This window comes from Mus caroli, unplaced genomic scaffold (genome assembly GCF_978045245.1).
Source record: "Mus caroli unplaced genomic scaffold, Mus_caroli_1 scaffold_10, whole genome shotgun sequence".
Taxonomy (NCBI): Eukaryota; Metazoa; Chordata; class Mammalia; order Rodentia; family Muridae; genus Mus; species Mus caroli.
This window is the reverse complement of record NW_028227265.1, coordinates 57,987,517-58,005,974: the sequence shown is the minus strand read 5'-3', so window position 1 is coordinate 58,005,974 and position 18,458 is coordinate 57,987,517. Positions and strand designations below refer to the sequence as shown.

The window sequence follows — 18,458 nt, the reverse complement described above, 5'->3', positions numbered from 1 at the left end:
TTGTTTCTGTTTCTTTAGCAATATGAAACATGTGGCAGGCATGAAACAAGGGCTACAGCCACACTATGGGTGATTTTAAGCTAGGGAGCAGGCTTCAACTTGGGGACCAGAGCCTGTGAGCCTCCCCGCTCTCTCTTTTTCTCTCTACCCCTTTCCTCTGGAGAACCCTGACTAATAGAAAACGCAGCCCAGACTTGCTGTAGGAGACCAAGGAGCAGCAGAGGCATTCTGGTCTCAGGCTGCTTTCTCCTCAGAAAGCCAATCAGATCTGAGAGCCAGCTGCCACCTTCTGCCTTCCCCCCTCTGTTGCAGACTTTTTTGATGATTCCAGCAGATAGGATGGGGGGACTGGTGTGATGAGCAACACTGTGTCCACCTCAACTTGTAGGGTGGCCCCTGACTGTGCGGAAGCAGAGCAGGGAAGCCGGGCACCCAATGATACTAGCAACTTAGAAGCAAGCTCTTTCTTTCCAAATTACTTTATTTTTCCAGCATCAAAGACACCAGAAATATGTGACCCCTCCCCAATAACTGCAAAAGCAATAAAGCAGAACTCCCTCCCCACTCCCCAGTCCTAAAGCAGCCAGCAGGGGGAGAGGGCAGGGACAGCCAGAGCACCCCAAGGGAACACCTGGGCTGCCAGGACCTCTCCAGAGTCACTATGACCCACAGTGACTTCAAACAACTGTGACCTAGGAAAAAGGGAAGGTTCAAAGGTTAACTGCCACCCTGCTCCCGCCACCTCAGGCCATGCCTCCTCCCTGAGCTGGGCCACTCTGGGCCCAAGTATATCCCATATGCATAGTCTCTTCACCCCATCCCTAACCCCCCTGCCCCTGTGGGTCTGGGGTCCTCACAAGTTCCCCTGGACTGGGTCCCTCACCTGTCAACTACTGAGTCCTCAAAAGAGCAGGAACAGTGACACTTTGAGCACCAGTAGGCTGGAGACCACCATGGAGCTGCCAGAGTTCACCTGCACTGTGCTAGAAGTCTCCTTTTGGATCCTGGGTGGAGAGAGTGGCAGAGGTCACCTGAGTCTAGCTGGTCTGCTTCCTTTTTATATGTTCCTGGGCTGGGATGAAACTGGGGGATTCTAGACATGAACTCCACCCCTGAGCCATGCCCTAGCCCCTCTCTGAGTATTCTATGCAGGAGTCCTACCAGGTCCCTAGCCCTATTATTAGTCTTTGAAATTCATGTTTTCTTTGCTTTGCTTTTTATTCTTTTTAAATATTATTTTACTTTGTGTGGTGTGTGGCCTGTGGATGGAGTCAGAGGTATGCACGTCGGTTCTGGGGATCAAACTCCAGCTGTCGGGCTTGTCTGCAAGTGCTCCGGGCACTGAGTCACCTCCTCTGCCTGCTCGGATTTGTATTCTTTCTGTTGCTGCTGCTGTTGTTTTTCTAGACAGGGTCTCTCTGTCTGTCTGACAGCTCTGGCCGTCCTGGAACTCGCTTTGTAGGCCAAGAAGGCCTCAAACTCAGAGATCCCCCTGCCTCTGCCTCCCAAGTGCCGGGATTAAAGGCGTTCGTGTGCTACCACCGCCCGGCCCTCTGAAACTCTTCACTCAGACACATGATGGGCTTTCTTTGTGTGTGTGTGTGTGTGTGTGTGTGTGTAGGGGTGTTGTGTGTACAAGCTGTTATGTGTTCATTTGTGTAGGTGCATGTGTAGGCCAGAGATGTTCAGCGTTGCTCCCTGAACATGAAGCTCACTGTTTGGGCTAACCAGGCTGGGCAGTGAGCTTCAGGATATTTCTGTCTGTTCTCCAGAATGGAGCTCCAATCATATAATTCCAGCCAATTTGTAAGTGGGTGCTGGGTATTCAGCCTCAGGTCCTCAACACCTCCCAGTGGTGGTGTAAGCTTTCCTGATTAGGCCTTCTTCACAGCTCACACCGGAGCTGTAGATTGTGTGAGCCAAGCGGAGCCTGGGTTTTGAAGGAAGTGCAGTGTGGAGGGGAGCGGGTGGCGGTGGGCAGGGAGAGCTGTCTCTAACCTCAGATTCTCCAGCTCCTGGTTCAGCTTCGTGACTTCATCTGCGATGACACAAGCAGAGGGCTGGTCGGTATACTGCCTCTACGGGAGCAGCCAGCAGGGGGAGAGGGCGGGGACAGCCAGAGCACCCCAAGGGAACACCTGGGATGCATCTAACCACCAAGGCCACACAGCAGCCAGTGTGGTCAGGCAGAGGGAGTGGGGGTGGGGTAATAAGGAGAAAGGAATCAAAGGAAGGCCAGCCTAAGGCCTTCTACAGGGCTGCTGAAGCACCAGCTTAGAGAACACTTGGGAAACCCAGCAGATCTGTGGCCTCCACCCTCCTGACAACGGTTCTTCCTACTCACCCTCTGCTCTTTGCTGACATAAACCCCTACTTCCACTCCCCAAGCTTTATTCCTTCATCCCTGGCACTCTGTCTGTCTCTGGGAAGAAACCAAACTTCCAAGCAGTGGGCTCATGACCCTGACACCCCTTCATGTGGGTCAGCACCTCTCCCCAAGTCCCAACCTGGAGGCCTAAGCTACTTCCTCCCAGCTCCACTGGACCTACCCCTCCCCCTCCCCCCCCCCCCCCTCTCTCACTCTCAAGCTCCTTGATGCGGGCCTGCTGCTCCAGGGCTTGAGACACCTTCTTCTCCAGGGAATCCTGAAGGGTCACCTGAGTCAGAAAAGCATCACAAACATGGGTTGGCTGTTGTCCTGGCCCCTAGAAAACTTCCAGGCAAAGACATCTGAGACCTTCTACTCAAGCAAAGCCCCTTTCAGGTTCCCCTCCAACACTCTCCGTATCCACCCAGTCCTACCAAGGTGTAATCTCCAAAACGGCAATTTTAAGTGCCCACATGGGAGTTTGAAAACTCTTCATAGTTAACCCCTAGTAGAAAGTTCCAGATATTCTCCTACACAAACACACAACAGAACCGGGCTTCCCAGACAAGGTCTCTCAGAGACATATTAAAAGTTTCAATAATTTGCTAGGTGTGGTGGCTCATGTTTTTAATACCAACACTTGAAAGGCAGCATTTGAGGCCAGCCTGGTCTACAGAGTGACTTTTAGGACAGCCGGAGCTATTTAGGAGACCCTGTTTCAAAAAATTCAATCAGGGCTGAGTGATATCCCAGTGAAGCCAAATGCTGGTCCCTAAGTCAGTTTCGAGCTCTCCAACTCAAGCACTCTACACAAAGTTTGGAGAGTCACCAAAGGAAGGGAGGATCCTGAGGCCCCTGATTGCAGAGCTGTAGGGAGTTCTAAGGTCTCCCAGGATTTCACAGTCTTTAGTAGCTGGCCTTCGAGGTGGGGGTGGGGGACTTGCTTGGCTGTTCCAAAGCCTCTCCTGAGTCATTTGGGGCACTGGAGGGGACGGATTCCAGGCTTACCACGGTCAGATTGCAGGAGTTTGCCTGCGTCTCAGCCTGCAGCAGACTGTCCTGGGTGCGGGTGAGCTGGCGCTGCAACAGGTGCGTGGTGTTACGGCACTCTTCCTGCGCTCGCAGCCCGTCCCTACAGGCCTCGCTGTTCGCTATGACGGCGAAGTAGATTGTCAGGATGACTAAGGTAACCCCGAACAGGACCATCAAGATCGCGGCCCCCAGCCACTGCCAGCGGCTGCCCCATCCTTGCTTCTCCCCCATCTCATCCATGGGCACGGGCAGATAGTGATAGAAAGAGGGTGCCATGTGGTCCGTCGATCCTAGAGCTTCAGAGGGCTCAGGCACCCTTTCCAGGCCACGCCCTCATTAGCATAACCCCGCCCCACCACCGCTGCTTCTAGCAAATAGCAACTTTCAGAGTCCAACGCAATTCTAGAGGCGCCGGGTTGCAAACTGCTAGTGGAGAAACTACAGCCTTTCAGTTTCATTTTCCTGGAAAGAGGAGGATTTCTCTCGGCCTTGGAAGGGGAAGCTGCTGTGGAATGCCCCTGGAAGCAAGAGAAACTTCTGGAACTCAACTCAAATTCTTGGCCTTCGCTGGCCAGCCACCTGGTGCCTGGTGCCTGTGGGCTTGGGACTCGCCTTAACAGTGGCTGTCCATAGCGGTTGTCGGTTTGGCCTCCTAAAAGGGGAACTAAGACTTCAAGGTTCAGTTGTGGACTGAAGACCAAAGGCCAAGGTTTGAAGTCAGGGGTCTCCATGGTGACTTTTGTATCCCATTGATTCACGAAAGGATCGTGGGAGCTATTGAGAATCAGTGAATAGTGGCTACAGAGCAGCGGGCAGGAAACCAAGCCTGGCCAGGTAGCAAAGTGTGCCTCCCAGCTCTTGTCCTAGCATCAGGAGCAACCTGGCGGGGAAAACCTGCCTGCCACCCAGGGACAGCAAGCTCTCTGTGAACGGGGCAAAAAAGGAGTGTTTCAGTGAGCACCAGGCACTCAGAGAGGCTTTGCCCACTGGCTGTGGGCAAAAGTGACATGAAGCATGACCTGGAGTTAGCATAGTGTTTTGAGGAAAGATGGTGGGTACCATTCAGGACATTCAGCGGAGCCAGGGAGGATTCTGGAGTAGTGGAGCACACCTGCCATTCCAGCACTCAGGAGGCAGAGATAGAAGGATAGGAAATCAAGGACAACTGGGAGGGGGGAGGGGCTGCACGAGACCCTGCCTAAATTATATACCTCCCAAACCAAAACCAAAGCCCAGAAGGGACACTGGGAAAGAGGTCCATCTGTGGGGCTTGGACGGGACTTCCTGTCTGGCATGACTGCAGTCGACAGACTGGCAGTTCCGGAAGAGGGTTGCACACCTTTCCAGAAGATTTTTCAGTCATGCCCTGATTGCAACCCAAATTTGACTCGGTGGGTCATTTCCAAATATTTGTTACCTTGTGGAGCCCAGGTAGGGGCTCCCAGAAGGCTTGATGGGGTACCTGAAGCATCTGACCAGCTCCCCTCTACCTGGAAGCCCCCTTTATGGCTGACCAGCCTCCAAGGAGTAAGAGGGGCAGTAATCTTCCACCACTTCTCAAAAGGACTTATTTAGTTGCCCTGCAATGAGGGGCTGTGACCCTTGAGACCCGCCAAAACTTATTTATGGGAGCAACCATCTTTTCAGCCTTGTAGGCAGACTATGACCCAGCAGTAGCCACAGTTTTGCTTCAAGCCAGCTGTACCCCAGCAGTGGCCATAGTGTGGCTCTCCGGCCAACTAGGTGACACACAGGCTAGGTAGGCATTTGTGATCATTTCCCAGCATGCACCTCCTATGACCCTGGCTCTTTGAAGTGACCTGTCGTTTGAGGCTCAAAAATAGGTGGTCAGAATTATAGGCTAGCAATGTTCAGGTGACTCTAAATCCCTGGGGAGACTGACAATATCAGCATGTGTCTGCTTTTGCCATGGCACTTTCTTCCTCATTCCTGCCAGCTATCTATGTAGCCCACGCTTCCCTGGAAATTGTGTCAATGCTCCTGCCTCACCTTCCTAAAAGATGGTCGATAGGTGTGCACCACCAAGCTTCAGTTGAACGCCTGGTTTTATGGTGGAGGAAATGATCAGGTTTTGGGGCCCTGGGTGACTTTGTGGAGTCTTTACTGAGGACACACAGGGCAGACCACATTCACAAGGGTTCTCTTCAGGTCTGAAACTGTGTGGCCAAAGTCAGCACTAGTATATGGAGAGATTACGCTTTCTGTCCTTGTGAAGACCAGTTTGCATAGGAGGACTCAGTGTTGTGCTTTATAAAAAGAAAAAAAGCCAGGGATATGTTTGATGGGGGTGTGGTATGGTGTGGGGGAAAAGGGTGCTTCTGCAGGCCCAGGCTGAGGCATCCCTTCTCACCCACCCCCAAGGTACCAGTCACACAATGGTATGTATAGTATAGAATAGAGTTTATTTAGGATATGGGGAGGGGAGTTGAGGGCATAGTAGAGACAGAGAAAGGCAGAGAGAGAGAGAGAGAGTAGAGGAGTAGAGGCTAGCCGTGAACAGGTAGAGAGAGAGGTGGGAGGGGAATGGGGAGAGAGGAGGAAGAGGGTAAGGGAGAAAGATCTAGAAGAGGAGAGAAGAGAGGAAGAGGCAAGCAGTCCCTTTTATAGTGAGTCAGGCACACCTGGCTGTTGCCAGGTAACTGTGGGGCGGAGCCTAGATGAAATGCCAATGTTATGCCCAGTTCTCAGGAACCCCAGAACAACGTCAGGAATTTCGAGTTTGATGCAAGAACAAAGAGAATCTTTATTATTATATGATTGCAAAGCCTTCCCTGCTCCAAAGGTTAGGAGTTAGATGCTCTCGGCCTGGGGCTTGGAATATATATATATGCACATGTATAAACTGGGATCCTCGAACTTTGGGATTACATGACTGGGGAGGTGATAAGGAAGTGCCATCCTTCAAACCTGATTACATCAGTCGGGTGGAACCGTGCAGCTGGAAAGGGACTTTCCTGAGCTGGGAAAAGTAAAAAGAAAACAGGAAAAACAGGAAAAATACACTTTCAGAAGCTAGTGCATTTTACAAACTGGTCACGGCTGTCTGGGAACACTTAACTGCCTCTTTCCCATAGTCCAAGAGTGGGCTTTTGTCACTTCAAGGATATTGGTCCCTGCTCCCTTCAAGGGCAGGAGCCATCTGCACCAGAGAAGCATTGGCTATTAATCAAAGGGAGTGTGAGTCTCTGTGACATGGAGGGTAGGGTATGCTGCTTTTTGTCTGTTCCCAAGGCTGCCATCTGCCCCTCCCCTGGGGAGGTTCTTCAGGGGAAAGGGAGATGTAGACATCCAGTAGCCATGGATGAACTGGGTTTACCTGAAAGGGGGGCTGGAAATTAAAAAGAGATGGGGGAGGGGGAGACAAATGAAGCCAAGCCAAGGTTCTGATCAAGGCTTCAAGTTTAATATTCAGCACTGCGCACGCCTTTAATCCCAGCGCTTGGGAGGCAGAGGCAGGCGGATTTCTGAGTTCGAGGCCAACCTGGTCTACAAAGTGAGTTCCAGGACAGCCAAGGCTACACAGAGAAACCCTGTCTCAAAAAACCAAAAAAACAAAAAACCAAAAAAAAAAAAAAATTCAGCACTGCATTTATATAGGGAGAGCCCACAGACCCATCCTTTGTTTCAGCTGGATTATGCTGCAAAGCAAGGTCAGTGGGCAGTCTATTCTAAATTCCTCTATAAATTGCACGTGCAACCAAGGCAGATGACTCCACCTAGGTCCTTAAGGTGCATTGTGGCAAACACGCAAGGTCTGTTCAGCCTGCTCAAGGCTGGGAAGGGCACAGGGAGTGCTACCATGAAAGGGGAAAGGGGGAATTGCAATATTCTGGTGGTGCCAGGCTGGGCCCTCTTTGTTTGCCCTCTCCAAAGGCCAGAGGCATCTCTGAAGGAGCAGGGAAGGGGTGCTGACTTCTTTAGTGCAGAGGCAGGCTTCCTGTGTCTCTTCATTAACACTGAAGATGAAGGGACATTTGTTTTTCTTCAATGGATCTGGACTTGTTTTTGATACAGGTCTAATTATATAGCTTCGGCAGGTATGTAGACCAGGGTAGCCTTCAACTCAAAGAGATCCACCTTCTTCTGCCTCTAAAGTGCTGGGATTAAAGGTGTGCACCACCACACCCTGCTTGCTTATGTATTTTTAAAATATTTATTCTTGGGCTGGAGAGATGGCTCAGTGGTTAAGAGCACTGACTGCTCTTCTGGAGGTCCTGAGTTCAGTTCCCAGTCAACCACTTGTTGGCTTACAACCATCTGTAATGGGGTCTGATGCCTTCTTCTGACATGCAGGTATACATGCAGATAGAATAAATATTTTTTTAAAAAATTTATTCTTATTTTTTATACTTATTCATTTTTGGGTTTTCCAGGCAGGGTTTCCTGACTGTCCTGGAACTCACTTTGTAAACCAGGCTAGCCTTGAACTCATACATCCTCCTGCTCTGTCTCCTAAATGCTGGGATTAAAAGGTATTTAATCTCTGGTGGTGTTGTGCACACAGTTTCCATAATGAACATTCAATAAACAGTTTGGAACCAAGGACTGTCTCTTTCATCAAGAACCACAGTGGAGAGAATGGAGAAGCCTTTGTTTACAGAGCTGTGTCTTCTAAGTCTTCCACAGAAGGACTCCTTGTGCTCCCAGACAACTGCTGCTAAGGTAAGGACTTTTGCCAATGAGCTGAGCTCTCCATCACAGGAACATGGACCCGGACGCTCTATTCTTTGCTCCTCTGTGACTTCCAATAGTGTCTGAGTGTCCAGCAGTGTGAGAACCTCTGGCCTGGCCTTCCCTCCCCGAAAGATCAAGGGCCCCCTTCATTACTGATTCCATGCCGATTCCAGAGGAGACTGGATTCCCAGGAGTCAGGGGACCCAACTTTGGCCTCCTACATCCTACACTGTGATTTCCCACCCCCAGAGCGGTGTATTGTTGCTTCCCTCGAGCCCAGCATCGGATAGCAGCTCAGGGCAAACGCAGTCTAGCATCTTTGCATTCCACCTGCCCAAGAAACATTTTCACATCCCAACTGTGGGGTTGGGCAAAACTCAGAACCTCAGGATTAGGGTGTATGATGTGAGATTCACAAAGAATCAAAACAAATTTTAAAAATAGTAACAAATACATAAATGAGAATATACCCCAGGGTGCGGGTCAGAGCCTGGAGGGGAGTGCTAAAGTAGTACTCGTGGGTGGAAGCTCCACATTTCACCTGCAGGCCCATAAGAAAGAGGGTCCCTCACTCTAAAAAAACCATAAAGCTTACAGAGGCAGGTAGATCTCTGTGAGTTGCAGGCTAGCCTAGTCTACATAGTGAATTCTAGGCTATCCAGGGCTACCTGAGAGACCCTGCCTCAAAAACCAACCAACCAAAACAAACAAAAATAACTAGAACAAAAACGAAACCCCTAGCTTGTGAGTGAACTGGCCTTCAGGGTGATATTATTTGTTATTTAAGTCAACAGCTGCATAGCCACAATGATTTCTTTGGTCAAAATCCTAGAACAGAAAGTGTTTCAAACTTCTTCTTTCTACTCTATTTTTTTCTTTTTTTGGTTTATTTCCTTTTTGCTAATATTTAAAGTATTTTTTTTGTTTTGTTGGGGTTTGTTTGCTTGTTGTCTGTTTGTTTAAAGCAGGGTATCTTGTAGCCCAGGTAGACCTCGAATTCGTGCCTATTGAAGTGATTAAGGCATCACTTTCTTGTTCTGACTGACTTGTGTCTGCCTAGACACTCTCAGTCTCCCACCCACTAATAGCCACACCTGTCTTGGCAACAGTCTGGGGGCTATCCTTGACCCTGACCATGTCTAGATGTATTAACGACAATGTTTGTGTAAGCTAAAATAAGTACAGGAAGTGTAAATCATAAATAATTGTCTTGTGTCTGGAAAATACTGCAATCTCTGCAAAACAGACAGATGTTACAAGGTTACTCCAAGACCCTGATACTGATACAATTGTGGTTCTTAAGTGTTTTGCTTTTAAAAATGCTGTACCCCTAAGCTCTGGCTACTCTACCTGTGGCTATTAAAGGACTCGTGTAGGTTTTTGTTTGTTTGTTTGTTGTTTTTGGTGTTTTCGAGACAGGGTTTCTCTGTGTAGCCTTGGCTGTCCTGGAACTCACTCTGTAGACCAGGCTGGCCTTGAACTCAGAAATCTGCCTACCTCTGCCTCCCAAGTGTTGGGATTAAAGGCATGCGCCACCACGCCCCGCTACTGGTGTAGTTTTAATTGGCTTAATTAGACTGGTTATCAGTCTAACTATCTCGTATGTTTTTTTCACCATCTGGTATGTGCCTCTTTAAGTCCTTGAAATGACAGGCTATATCTACCAGGCCTCCTCTCCAGACCAGTTAAGTTTCCTTGCAAAGGCAGGAGTCAGAGGGTGATGCCGCACGGCATTCTGGGGAATGTAGTCAAGTCCGGAAAGTGAACGCCCCCTCCTCACACTGGGTAGTGATTTAGGGGCGGGAGTTCTAATCTTTTTTCCGCAAACGTATCTTAAGCGTCCAGAGGGCGGGTCTCCACGGTTACTTTGGATTGGTCAGCAGTGCCTGCGCATGCGTACTAGCTGCTTTGCGGAGCACTTTCAAAGGTGTTCTGGGAGTTGTAGTCCGAGGTTCCGGTCCCTCCGAGGGCTGTAGCTGCCTTCTGAGCTCCCAGGAAGGATGGATCCCGGGACGGACTCGGCGCCGCTTGCTGGCTTGGTTTGGTCGTCGGCCTCGGCGCCGCCGCCGCCGGGTTTCAGCGCGGTAAGTGGGAGCGCGCAAGGGTTGCGGGGACGGGCCAGGAAGGGGACGAAGTCCGATGACCTGTGCGACCCGCAGATCACCTGCACCGTGGAGGGCGGGACGGCCAGCTTCGGCCGAGGCTTCGCGCAGAAAGCCGGCTACTTCCTGTGCCTGAGCACTCTGGGCATCCCGGAGGTGAGCACGGGTGGCCTGAGCCTGAGTCTGCCCCGCCCCTCGCCCTGCCATCCTCGACCCTTCTCCAACTCTCTCCCACCCTTACTGCTCATACCGTTGACCTTTCCCCTCCCCTCTGACTGCCCCCTTCCACCTGCCCCCTCTCGTGCTCCCAGAACCCTCAGGACAATGTGGTAGTGGACATGCAGATCGTGATGGACAAGGGCCCACTGCCGTCAGGCTTCTCTGCAGTCAACGACCCTCAGGATATCAGTAAGATTCGTGGGCACGGGAGAGCGACAGGCACAGGGAACGGCTGCTAGTATATGTTTGGAATAGGACTTAGCTGAGCAGGGAGGCACAACCTGTAAATATAGAACTCCGGGAGCTGAAGCAGGAGGATGGTGGCGAATTCAAGGCCAGCCTAGGCTACAGAGTGAGGCCTTTATCTCAACCCACTACTCCAGAATTAAATAGTTGACACGTACCTGTCTTAGCATTCAGGCTGAGGCAGCTTTGTATCCAGCCTGGGCTACAGAATGAGACCTTGCCTCAGCTCTTCCTAAGAATTTGAGCATAGTGGGGTATACCTGCCACTACATGAAATCCCACCCCTAAACAAACAACAACCACCCCAGATGTCTTTGGCATACCTACCCTCCTTCCTCACTGCCACTGGTCCCTGCTGCTTGTCCTCTGCTTCTGTGGTGGAGTAAGTCCTCCTGGCCATTCTCTTTTCCTTTCCAGGCTCTTGCACTGCGAGTCCACCTGGAACTGGCTTTCCCTGCTCTCTGCATAGCTCAGCCTCCCCTCTCCCTTCTCCCCTGCCTGACCCAGCTGCCCGCCTCCCCGATGGTGCTTGGTTCTCTCGGTGTCTTTAGTGACCGCTGGCAGGCTGCCGTGCAGAGGGTCAGGTCAGTGTGCAGACAGAGGAGGCGTTCACAAATTCTCCTATCCTCCTTTTGCAGCTGTCTCTTGACTTAGTGTTTAATTGGTTTGGGGGGACAGGGTCTCAATGTGTAGCCTCAGCTAGCCAGAGCTTCAGTCTCATGGATTCATGGGACTGAGCCGTTGTGACCAGTCCCTTGTAATCTGCAAAGTGTGGAGACTGCTGTTCTTCATCCCAGTACTTGAGAGGCTGAGGCAGGAGAATTGCTTCCAATTCAGAGCCACTTTGGGCTATGTGATGAATTCCAGGGCAGCATTGGCTACAGAATGAGATATTGTCAAAAAAAAAAAAAAAAAAAAAAAAAAAAAAAAAAAAGCCAGGGCTGGAGCATTAGCTGAGTTAGCAGAGTTCTTACCCAGTGTGCATAAAGCCTGGCTCCATCACCAGCACCACACCAACAGAGTCAAGAGGTTGAGGCAATATTGGGCATTCAGGATCATCCTCGGCTACATCTTGAGGCCAGCCTGGGCTACATGAGATTGTCTGATAAACACAAATATATGCACATAATAGAAAATAGCACCGGGCAGTGGTGGCACACACCTTTAATCCCAGCACTTGGGAGGCAGAGACAGGCGGATTTCTGAGTTCGAGGCCAGCCTGGTCTACAAAGTGAGTTCCAGGACAGCCAGGGCTACACAGAGAAACCCTGTCTCAGAAAAAAAAAAAAAAAATAGCCCTCTTGACCTCATGTACCACACACAACAGCTGTAGGTTGGATTTTTTAAAAGAGTTGTTCTGTGACCCCTTGGGTTATAGGACCAGGGAAAGTGAGGTTGGGGTACTAAAATAGGTACTACACGGTTGATTCCACAGTCCCCCCCCCCCCCCCCCGTCAAATGTCAATCTTTTTCACTGATTCCAAAAAAGTTAGTGAATCTCCTATTTATAATTTAACCAGCTCCCCGGTGTGGTCCCTGTCAGTGTTGTCCCTACAAAGTACAGGCAAGTATCTTCCGGGGCTCCCATCCTGGTGGTACACTCCCCTCTCTCACTCCCTGCCCCCACTCCCAGAGGCCTCTGTGTCCAAGAAGAAACGCATGTGTGTGAAGCTGATGCCCCTGGGGACAGCTGACGTGGTTGTGAGTGATGTGAAGCTGAGTGGGAAGACTAAGACCGTGCCTGGATACCTGCGAGTGGGGTAGGTGGGCATCCTATCCCAGCTTCTATCCCTGCCATGTTGCATCCTGATTTTACCTGCATCTCTGCATGTGGGGATGGCATCTCGAGGGCCCTGTGGTCAGTATGCTGATTAGCCTGAGGGTGAGCTGCTGAAAGAGAAACACTCCCAAACGGTGGCCACCAGAGATACCCTGCTCTCCTCCCCTTACTCCAGGGACATTGGTGGCTTTGCCATCTGGTGCAAGAAATCCAAAGCCCCAAGGCCGGTGCCCAAGCCCCGCACGCTCAGCCAGGACATGCGAGGCCTCTCACTGGACCCACCCAAAGAGCCCAGGTGAGGCTCAGGCACCCCTATGGGCAGATGGGCCAGGAAGAAGACTTCAGGCCTGACTGAAGTCACTGTCCCCTGCTCCCCAGCAAAGGAAGCTACCCAGAGCGGACCCTGTCCAGACTGGGCTCTCGGGCCTCCACTCTACGGAGGACCGACTCCATCTATGAGGCATCCAGTCTCTATGGCATATCAGGTGAGCACAGAGTGGACTCTCTGGGGTTGTTACTGGGACTGTGTCCTGGGCAGACAGGGGGCTGGGATGAGGCCTCTCCTTGGCCTGCCCTACCAAGCATTCAGTTTTTAAGATTTATTTTTTATTTTATATGTGTGGGTGTTTTGCCAGCAAGTGTGTCTGTGCATCATGTGTGTGCATGACCCTGGGAGGCCAGAAGTGGGCGCTGGATCACCTGGAACTAGGGTTGAAAAGGCTTGTGAGTTGCTGTGTGGGTGATAGGACCTGAACCCACGTCCTCTGCAAGAGCAGCCAGTGCTCTTAACTGCTGAGCTGTCTCTCCAGGACCCAAACTGTATTTTCCCCCCTTGGTGCTATTGAGAGCGGGAGACTGAGACCTTACTCTCTGCAGGTGCGCAGGGCAGAATCCAGGGTGTGTTGTTTGACACTTTTCATGCATGACATTAACACACTTGTCACCAGCTGGGTACCACCAACGGACCAGGGCTGTGAGAGCTCGCTTCAGGGAACTAGGGTTTGGGTTTGCAGTTCATGGGTGAGTTCCAGGATTGTGTAGGACTCAGAAGCAGCCTCAGTGCCAGAAAATATCCCACAGGGCTGAGGAGCCCACAGCTACATAGACGAGTACCCTAAAGGGGGTTTTCTACACTCTGAACTTGAGTGGGTTAGGTGAGAGTAAGGAAGAATGACATACAGTGGTTGGAAGTCAGCAGGAGGGAGAGTCCAGTGACCTCACCCTGTTCTCCTGTGAGGAACCACAGCCAGCAGACCCAATCTTGGGGTCACTTAGAAGCAGTCAGGGCAGCTCTAATGGAGATCAGCCTATGCTCCCTGGGTGGTCAGGGTCACAGAGGGAGGCCACAGGTCCTGGGCTCCACCTCCTCAGCCTCCCTGGGCTTTTTCATTGCAGCCATGGACGGAGTCCCCTTTACCCTGCACCCAAGATTTGAGGGCAAGAGCTGTGGGCCCTTGGTAAGTCAGCACTGTCCGGGATCTGAGGCCCTAGTCAGCCACTGTTCAAGGGGCTGTGACATTCCTGCTTCTGTATGACTGGGCGCAATGACCATGACATCACTGGGAGATGGATACAGGCCAAGGAGTCTGAGATTAGGGGTGTGGGGAGTGGGGTTAGACTCTCAGGCTAGCGTCTGTGGGGCCAGTCGTAAAAACTGAGAGCATCAGGGGCACGCATGGTGGTGCACGCGGGACATCCAGTACTCAGGTGGCAGAAGCTGGGGGTCTATAGCGCATATGAGTTTGAGACCAGCCTGGGCTAGTTGAGGCCCATCTGGGAAGTTGGGGCATGTTTGAAGAGGTGTCTCAGCCAGTAAAGGCACTTACCACTGAGCTTGACCTAATTTCAGTTCCTGGGTCCCACACCTCAGGAGAGACCAACTCCTGGGAGTTATCCTACGATATCATAGACAGACCTTGGTGAGTGTGTATGTGTGTGTGTGTGTGTGTGCACATGTACACACACCACAGTTCAGTGGCACTCAGGCCTCACACTCTCACTTCTCTCCTTTAGAACTTGTCTGCCTTTGGGGACCTGACGATCAAATCACTGGCAGACATTGAGAAGGAGGTAGGTGCAGGGTATGTGAGGTGCTGGGACCCCACCCTTTGCCCTAGTCTGCCTCCACCCCTCAGTCATTCCCCAACGCCCCCCAGACCCCAAGCCGTCCTTTAGCCCCACCTCCTCTGCTCCCCAGTATAACTATGGCTTCGTGGTGGAGAAGACCGCAGCTGCACGCCTGCCCCCCAGCGTCTCATAGGCCAGCCCCAGGTGCCACCTGGCCGCCTCCTGCCTTGCAGATACTGCTGATTGACACCCAGCCTCTCTGTCCAACTGCTTGCACAAAGGATCTCTTGCCTGGTGGTGCAGGGGCGGCCTGGGCAGAGCAGTGGCCTTCTCTCGCAGAAGTCTGTGTCTAGAGGCCCACATATGCACCAGCAGTAAATGCTACCTGGGACCCACTGTGTGGAGTATATTATTTTCTTTATTTTAAGATATATTTTTAATTATACATATGCATGTGTGTGCATGCGTGTGTGCGAGTATGTTGGTGCTCTTGGAGGCCGGAAGAAGGCATTGAATTTCCTAGAGCTGGAGTTGCAGGTGAGTCCCCATGTCATGGGAGCTGAGGACGGAACTCATGTTCTATGTAAGGCCTATATGTTATTTACTGGGTCTCAAGTAGCCCAGGCTGGCTGAAAACCCACTGCATAGCCTAGGGTGAGCCTAAAGCCCTGGTCCTCCTGGGGTTGCAGGCATGCTCTGCCACACTTGGTTTATGCGGTGCTGGGCATGGAAACTAAGAATGTGTATGTGCTAGGCACATGCTCTGAGCTGAGACGGCCAGGTATGCACTGGCCAGCGGAGCTGTGGCCTCAGCCTTATTTATTTATTTATTTATTTTAATTTTTAAATTTTGGAGTTTTCTGAAAATTGGTTTCATGTAGCTCATCCAGGATGACCACCTAAGCTTATTAACTTTTATTCATTTGTGGGAAGAGGTACCAACCTGGCTAGATGCACCAGGGCTTGCTTCCCCAAGCTTGTGTAAGCAGTAAAGACTGCTGAGAGCTGCTGTCACCCGCTGTACAGTGAGTGAGCTCCAGGTCCCCAGCTTTGTGAGCTGTCACCCTGCTGGGTGAGCTCATCTTTTGGAGATAGAGCTGTCTTGGAGTCATTTCTACTCCTGTAAGGAACCTGAGTAAAACTCAGTGGCTCACCAAGTTGGTATTGTTGTTTCGTCTGTGGATGATTCCTCTAACTGGGGAACATCTCCCCAGATAGGTCCATACAACACCTTCCACCATGTGGGTCCTGGGGTTTGAACTGAGATTGTCAGGCTTGGCCGCAAGCACCTTTCCCTGCTGAGCCATGTCACCAGCCCTCTTTAGAGACATCTTAATTTACACATGGAGTTCACCTACAGAAATAAGAATCCTCCCTTCATATACAAGCCCTGGAGACTGACAGTACTTAAAAACCAAGCTGAGCCGGGCGTGGCGACACATGCCTTTAATCCCAGCACTCGGGAGGCAGAGGCAGGTGGATTTCTGAGTTTGAGGCCAGCGTGGTCTACAAAGTGAGTTCCAGGACAGCCAGGGCTACACAGAGAAACCCTGTCTCAAAAACAACAACAACAACAAAAAAATCCAAGCTGAATCCTTGACAGTCTTGTGAGGTGGGCTGTGAGCTGCAAGTGATGTGCACACAGGCTGTGTGCAGGAACATCTGTAAACCCTGATTGCAAGACACATCCCCTACACTGAGGGGCTAGGACGGTGCACTCTTGCCTATCACCTAGAGCTTTATTTGAATTACATTTGTTTGTTTGTTTTTTGAGAGTGGATTTCTCTGTGTGGCTCTGTTTGTCCCGCAACTTGCTCTGTACACCAGGCTGGCCTAAAACTCTGCCTCTGCCTCTTGAGTGCTGGGATTAAAAGCGTGGGCCACCACTGCCCAGCATGGGATTTACCTTTATGTGTATGTGTGTGTATCTATATGCACGTGTGTGCAGGAGCCCTCGAGGGCCAGCGGTGTCACTGGGTCTGTAGCTGGTGTCACAGGTGGCTGTGCACCACTAGGTGTGGGTGCTTGGGAACAGCAGCAGGTGGCCCTGATGGCCAAGCCATCCCTCCAGCCCACATCTCTTCTTACCTCTGCCTTTGTTTCTCTTTTTCTGAACAAAGACTATGCTTAGTGCTTCTCTGTCTGATTTGAAGATTAACAGACTCCCGAGGCAGCCTGCCTGTTGAGAAGCATGCTGAAGGGAGATCTAAGCTTGCAGGCACCTGAGGGTCTGATGTTTTCTGGTGTTTGTAGCCAGAGCTCTGCCAGCTTGAGGCACCTTTGGAAATAAACCCTTAGGTTTTATCTGACATTGGAGGCCTTTGCAGAGTCTTTGAGCTTTAGAACTACAGAGTGCAGGGTGGAGGGCTGCTGTTGAGTGGCCAGCGTCTGGAAGGTAGACACACTTAGGAGATGGAGACAAGAGGATCAGAGGTGCAGTGTCCTCCTTGACAACAGTAGGCTAGCCTGTGCTACATGAGAGGCTGCCTCAAAAATAAGATAGGCTGGGTGTAGTGGCAAACACCTTTAATCCCAGCTCTTGTAAGTCAAAACAGGTGGATCTGTAAGTTAAAGGATAGCCTAGTCTACATAGTTATGTGTATTGAAGGATAGTCTGATCTATATAGTTCCAGGACCCCCAGGGCTTTGTAGAAAGACCTTGTCTCCAAAAAAGAAAAAAAAAAAAAAGCAAATAAATAAAGTAATCTTAAGAATAAAGAAAAAAGAGCCCAAGTGGGAAAGTTTGCTCTGTGTAGATACCACGGAGGACACATGCTCACAAAGTGACTGCCCAATCTGTCCACCTCAGGGAGGTTACAGATGTCCACAAGCCTGCCAGGAGGTTTGGGGACGGATACATTGTTTCCTTCAGTACTCACAACTTCTGTCAAACACGTGCAGATATTTCAGGAAGGTGGGTGCTGTTTTACCCAATTAAAGAGGCTGAGGCAGGTGGATCGCCCAGAGTTCCAGCAGGTGTTTGAAGGACTCCCTCAGCTAGGATACCACAACAAAACATTCTAGCAGAGTATGCCTTGGGGAGCCAGTATATTCGCTGGACTTCCAGAGCATGATGCTGTGGTAATGGGTGTGGAGGACCCCAACACAGCCACAACACTGGGAAATGGTAACTGGATGGGGCTGATGACCCCAACAGCTCCATAGCGCGCGGGGGAGGGGGGTGTCCCCCACTTGCCTCCAGAGCACAGCTGTAGGATTAGGGGAGAAGCATTGGGAGGGAGCGCTCTCAGGTGTTCAGTAACCCTGCCCACTCTGGTCTGCTGTGAGGAATGGTCATCTCGAGGGGCCACTCTCTTTTTTTTTTTTTTAAAGATTTATTTATTATTATATCTAAGTACACTGTAGCTGTCTTCAGATGCACCAGAAGAGGGCGTCAGATCTCATTACGGATGGTTGTGAGCCACCATGTGGTTGCTGGGATTTGAACTCAGGACCTTCAGCAGTCAGTGCTCTTATCCACTGAGCCATGGTTGGAGGGAGCAGGGGCTGTCTGGAAGAGCAGTCGGTGCTCTTAATCACTGAGCCACCTCTCCAGCCCTCGAGGGGCCTCTTGAGTAGTCACAGCCACTCTGAGGAAGATGGCAGCTGCTTGTACCAGGTGAGCACAGGCTGGTCAGAACTATGTCAAGAGGACGTCAGAGGAGCCTAGCTAAGTGCTGGGGACAGCATACCATAACAGAGACTGTCTCAGCAGGCTTGGTTGGAGACATTTCAGTAGCCGGAGGCAGCTCTTTGTAAAAAGTTCTTTCCATTTCTCCTAACCTTAGTCCTGGACATCAGCTGTATAGATTTTATTTGTGCATGAGTGCTTTTCAGTTGGCTTTGGTGTGCATAATTATTCTATTATATCTGACTTTCTTACTCCCTTCTGCTCTGGTGAATTGTGTAATACTAGATGTTCCTTGATATAATGATTCTTTTTTCTCTC

General features: G+C 50.8%; 2 protein-coding genes across 2 annotated transcripts; one reads left to right on the top strand and one right to left on the bottom strand.

The window, feature by feature from the left end:
- Window positions 1–463: 463 nt before the first annotated feature.
- Bst2 (bone marrow stromal cell antigen 2) lies at window positions 464–3,746 on the bottom strand. Its single transcript, XM_021170338.2, has 5 exons — window positions 3,377–3,746; window positions 2,582–2,657; window positions 1,999–2,038; window positions 884–1,004; window positions 464–692 (listed from the first exon to the last, which is right to left on the bottom strand). The coding sequence occupies exons 1-4, from the start codon at window positions 3,674–3,676 to the stop codon at window positions 902–904; spliced, it is 519 nt and encodes a 172-aa protein (XP_021025997.1). The 5' UTR covers window positions 3,677–3,746; the 3' UTR covers window positions 464–692; window positions 884–901.
- Window positions 3,747–10,027: 6,281 nt separating this feature from the next.
- Mvb12a (multivesicular body subunit 12A) lies at window positions 10,028–14,905 on the top strand. The gene is made up of 9 exons (XM_021169946.3): window positions 10,028–10,179; window positions 10,255–10,353; window positions 10,509–10,605; window positions 12,296–12,422; window positions 12,618–12,737; window positions 12,821–12,927; window positions 13,838–13,899; window positions 14,456–14,512; window positions 14,640–14,905. The coding sequence occupies exons 1-9, from the start codon at window positions 10,096–10,098 to the stop codon at window positions 14,700–14,702; spliced, it is 816 nt and encodes a 271-aa protein (XP_021025605.1). The 5' UTR covers window positions 10,028–10,095; the 3' UTR covers window positions 14,703–14,905.
- Window positions 14,906–18,458: the final 3,553 nt, after the last annotated feature.